Source organism: Corvus brachyrhynchos, unplaced genomic scaffold, assembly GCF_000691975.1.
Source record: "Corvus brachyrhynchos isolate BGI_N302 unplaced genomic scaffold, ASM69197v1 scaffold47, whole genome shotgun sequence".
In the NCBI taxonomy this organism is placed as follows: Eukaryota; Metazoa; Chordata; class Aves; order Passeriformes; family Corvidae; genus Corvus; species Corvus brachyrhynchos.
In genome coordinates, this window is record NW_008239292.1 from 625,472 (window position 1) to 629,269 (window position 3,798).

At 68.6% G+C, this 3,798-nt stretch overlaps 1 protein-coding gene across 1 annotated transcript in view; it reads left to right on the forward strand.

The window, feature by feature from the left end:
* Positions 1–294: 294 nt before the first annotated feature.
* The window catches only part of SLC4A1 (solute carrier family 4 member 1 (Diego blood group)), a 10,854-nt gene continuing 7,350 nt past the window's right edge, over positions 295–3,798 (forward strand). Inside the window, 7 exon segments of the mRNA XM_017740485.1 lie at positions 295–413; positions 523–619; positions 1,505–1,789; positions 2,871–2,944; positions 3,127–3,304; positions 3,384–3,519; positions 3,721–3,796. Of these exon segments, the coding sequence (XP_017595974.1) occupies positions 396–413; positions 523–619; positions 1,505–1,789; positions 2,871–2,944; positions 3,127–3,304; positions 3,384–3,519; positions 3,721–3,796 (864 nt within the window). The 5' untranslated portion in view covers positions 295–395.

Below are 3,798 nucleotides of genomic sequence, written 5' to 3' on the forward strand. Positions count from 1 at the left end.
AGGGCATCGTGTGCGTGGGCGTGGGTGGGTCAGGGCGGGATGCCACGTCCCTGGTGGGAAGCTGCCGGGGCTCTGCCATGTCCTGACGTCGGTTCCCATCCCGGATGGCGACAGGGCAGGGCATGACTTCCCCGGGGACCCCCAACCCCAGAACCTCCCAGCCTGAGGGGAGCGGGTTAGGCAGGCAGGGGTTGCGGGAACGGCCACGGCGTTCAGCCCCAGCCCCATTCCAGGGGACAAACCCCAGTCCCCGGGGCACCGAGAGGTGCCCTGCTCTCTGCTAACGTGTTCTCTCTCGTTTCCCCCGCGCCCGCCCCGCAGAGCGCTGGGTTATGGTGGCACCGGGCTGAGCTCCGGGACGCGCCGAGGCAGCAGCGGGGGCCGAGCCCGGAGCCATGGAGGGGCCCGGCCAGGTAGGGACACCCGGCCCCCTGCCCCGGCTCCGCCGCTGCGCCCCGGCACGGCCCCGGCGAGGCGTTGGGGGTGCCGGACCCTGCTGACCCCCTTCTCTCTGTCCCACAGGAGTCCTACGAGGAGGGCATGAGGAGGAGCCTGGACCCCGAAGGCTACGAGGACCCCGGCCTAAAGAGCTCTCACCTGTCACTGGGCGAGATGAGCAGTGGGTGGCTCCTGGGGTGCCAGGGGGCACTGGCAGGGTGGGCATCAGTGCTGCACAGAGGTGGCATTGCATGGGCACCAGTGTCACAGGGGGGCCAGCACTGCACGGGTGTGGCAGAGCATGGGTGTGTCACACAGCACCGGTGCCGCAGACGTGACTGTGTTGCATATGTGACAATGGCATTACACGGGTGACAGCTTTGCAGGGACGATGGCACCAGCTGGGTGCCAGCATTGCACCCAGGGGCACCAGTGGCTCAAGGTCACCCACTGGGTGGGCAGCAGAGTTTTGTGGTGCAGGGACACCAGCACGGCACAGGGGTGTGGCACAGGCACCAGCAGTGCATGGACATGGCTGTTCATGGCTGCCGGCTTCTCATGGGCACACATGGCGTTTTGGCACCTCGTTGCATGGGTGCCAGCATGGCACAGGCGCGTTGCATGGCACAGGAACGTTGCATGGGCTGCACAGATGTGTTGCACGGGCACAGCGTTGCACAGATATCTTGCATGGATGCGCTTCCTGGGTGCCAGCACGGCACTGGCAGCAGGGCTCGCTCGCGGCGCGGGGTCAGGCAGGAACACCCACCCTCAGGGTGGCATCACCCAAAGGCAGCGACTCCCTTTGCCGAAGCCCTGGAGCCGTGAGGTGCCACCTCCAGCGCCAGGGCTGTGGGTACCCGAAGTGGGGCTGAGCCTGGGGACCCCCGAGGTCCCTGAGCCTCCGGGGAGGGAGGTGAGGGGAGTTTGGAGGTCTGCGTGCTGCCGAGCATCCCCTTGCCCCAGGCACGGTTGTTTCGGAGCTGCCACCCTGAGGAGGTGTTTGGGCTCGAGTCCCCCGTTGGGGTGACACAGATGGGGTAACGCTGCCGCCTGTTCTGCGCAGGGGCCGGCGCTGGCATCGGGTCCCCCCTGCAGGCGTGGAGGGCCAGGGCCGAGGAGATGAAGCCCCTGCGGGGAGTCCCCAAATCGGGGCGGGGGCTCTGCCTGCCCGACTGGCATCACCGGGGGAGGCTGGTGGCACCCGCGGTGCCCGGCGCTGACCCCCCGTGCCCGCGGTGGGTGTTTTGCAGCCAGTTTCTGCCCGGCCGCCGGGGATTTTATGACCTGGACGGGAAGAGGCGCTCGGCCGGGGCCCCCCCGGGACCCCCCAGCCGTGGCGAAGGGCAGCGTGAGTGACCGCGGGGGCCCTGGGAGACAAAGCCCAGCCCCGGCGTCCCCCCGACCCCAGCCCTCCATCGCGCTGCCCGTCCCGGTTCTGCCACCCCCCTGTCCCACCCTCCGCGGGGTGACGGCCGCCCGGGCGTCAGGGCACGCCGCGGGGTGACCGCTGCCACTTGCCCGTAATCGCCCACTGATTGAGGATAAATAAAGTCTTTGTTTGGGGTGAGGACAAGAACCACTTGGGGCTGAACGCTGGCTGGCGCCGGGCGGCTCGGTGGCGGTGGCGGTGGGCAGGGACGAGGACACGCTCGTGCCCACGTGCCACGGCCAACACTGTCGGGGACACAGTGGCCCCATCCCTGCTCCCATGGGCGCAGCATCCTTCCCCCGGCAGGGCGGGATGCGGCTCCTGCAGCATGGCCCCGCCGGGTGACCTGGCTGGGGACGGCGAGGGGACCGCGGTGATCCCCGTCGAGGGCGGAGGGGACGGGGTGAGCCTGTCCCCACGGCGGGTGACAGCGGGCGGGCGGGAGCCGTGCTGGTGTTTACTGTCAGCAAAGGAAGTGCTGCGGGATTTACGGTGCACACAGGGCGGCCGCGGGGATCTGTCCCCACTTTAGAGGGACGGAGCCGCGGGGACATGGGGAGCGCAGGGGGGGCCGCAGGTAGGCAGGGGACGGGGACAGGGACACCTCGGGGGTCTGGCTGGCCGGGGATGTGCTGTCCCCGTGTCCCCATCCCAGTGATGGTGCTCGGTGCTGGGGCTGTGCCGGTGGCAGGGCGGTGGCCACGAGCCCCGTCCCCATCCCAGCCCCGGTGATGTCGCCAGACTGTCACCCTGCCCCAGGGGCCGGGCTGTGGGGATGTGACGGGACCGAGGTGGGCACCGGCAGGACGGGGGGTGACGGAGGGGCACGTCCAGCAAACTCCAGCTGGGTCTGGGGTGAGGATGATGGAGAAGGAGACACGTCCAGGCGACCCCAAAGGGGGCTGGGATGGGGGTGATGACAGGACGCACTTCACGCAGACCCCAGAGGGGTCCGGGCCGGGGCAGGGACTGGCTAACGCATTGGTGGCTCCATTTGCAGCTGTGTCAGTGACCGATGTGGACCTGGAGGCAACGGGGAGCAGGAGGCTCCTGTCCCAGCAGGACACCCATGAGGTGGGTGCTGCCCCAGGGACCCACATTCCCTCCCCATTCCTGGGGTGGGTGGACTGTGGCCACCCAGGGACCAACCCCACAACGCAGCCCAGGGGATACCAGGGCACTGTGGGGGGATGCTGGGTGTCCTGGGAGTCCCCAGTGTGGCTGGGGCTTCCTGACCCCTCCATCTCTGGCTGCAGGGATATGTGGAGCTGCACGAGCTGGTCCTGGACAATGCAAAGGACTTGTGCTGGATGGAGGCCGGCCACTGGCTCAAGCTGGAGGAGGACTTCCAGGAATCGGGGGACTGGAGCCAGCCCCATCTCTCCTTCCTGACCTACCACAGCCTCCTGGAGATCCGCCGGGCTTTGAACAAAGGTGGGGACACCTCTGGGGACCGCCAGGAGGGTGGCGAGGACCCCGCGCTGGCTGGATGGTGACAGTGCTGTCCCCACAGGTGCCATTCTCCTCAATGTGGAGGCCACCTCGCTGCCGGCCATCGTCCACATCCTCCTCGACCAGCTGATCTACGAGGGGCAGATGAAGCCGCAGGACCGAGACGATGTCATGAGGACGCTGCTCCTGCGCCACAGGTACAGCCAGGGCCGGTGGTCCCAGGGTGGGTCCCGGGGTCTGGGATCCTCCCCAGCGTGTCCAGATGGAGCCGGGCTCGGGGGGGGAAAGCTCTGCCCCTCAGCCCCCTTTGGGGATACCTGCACACCCACGGGGCTGGAGCTGTCTGGGGGGGAATTGGTGGCACTGGGGTGTCTGATCCCCGCCCCCGATGTTTTCAGCCACCCCACCGAGGATGAGTCGGTGTGGACGATGCCGCCGGCGCTGGTGCAGCGCTCGGGCACCACCCGGGCGGACGT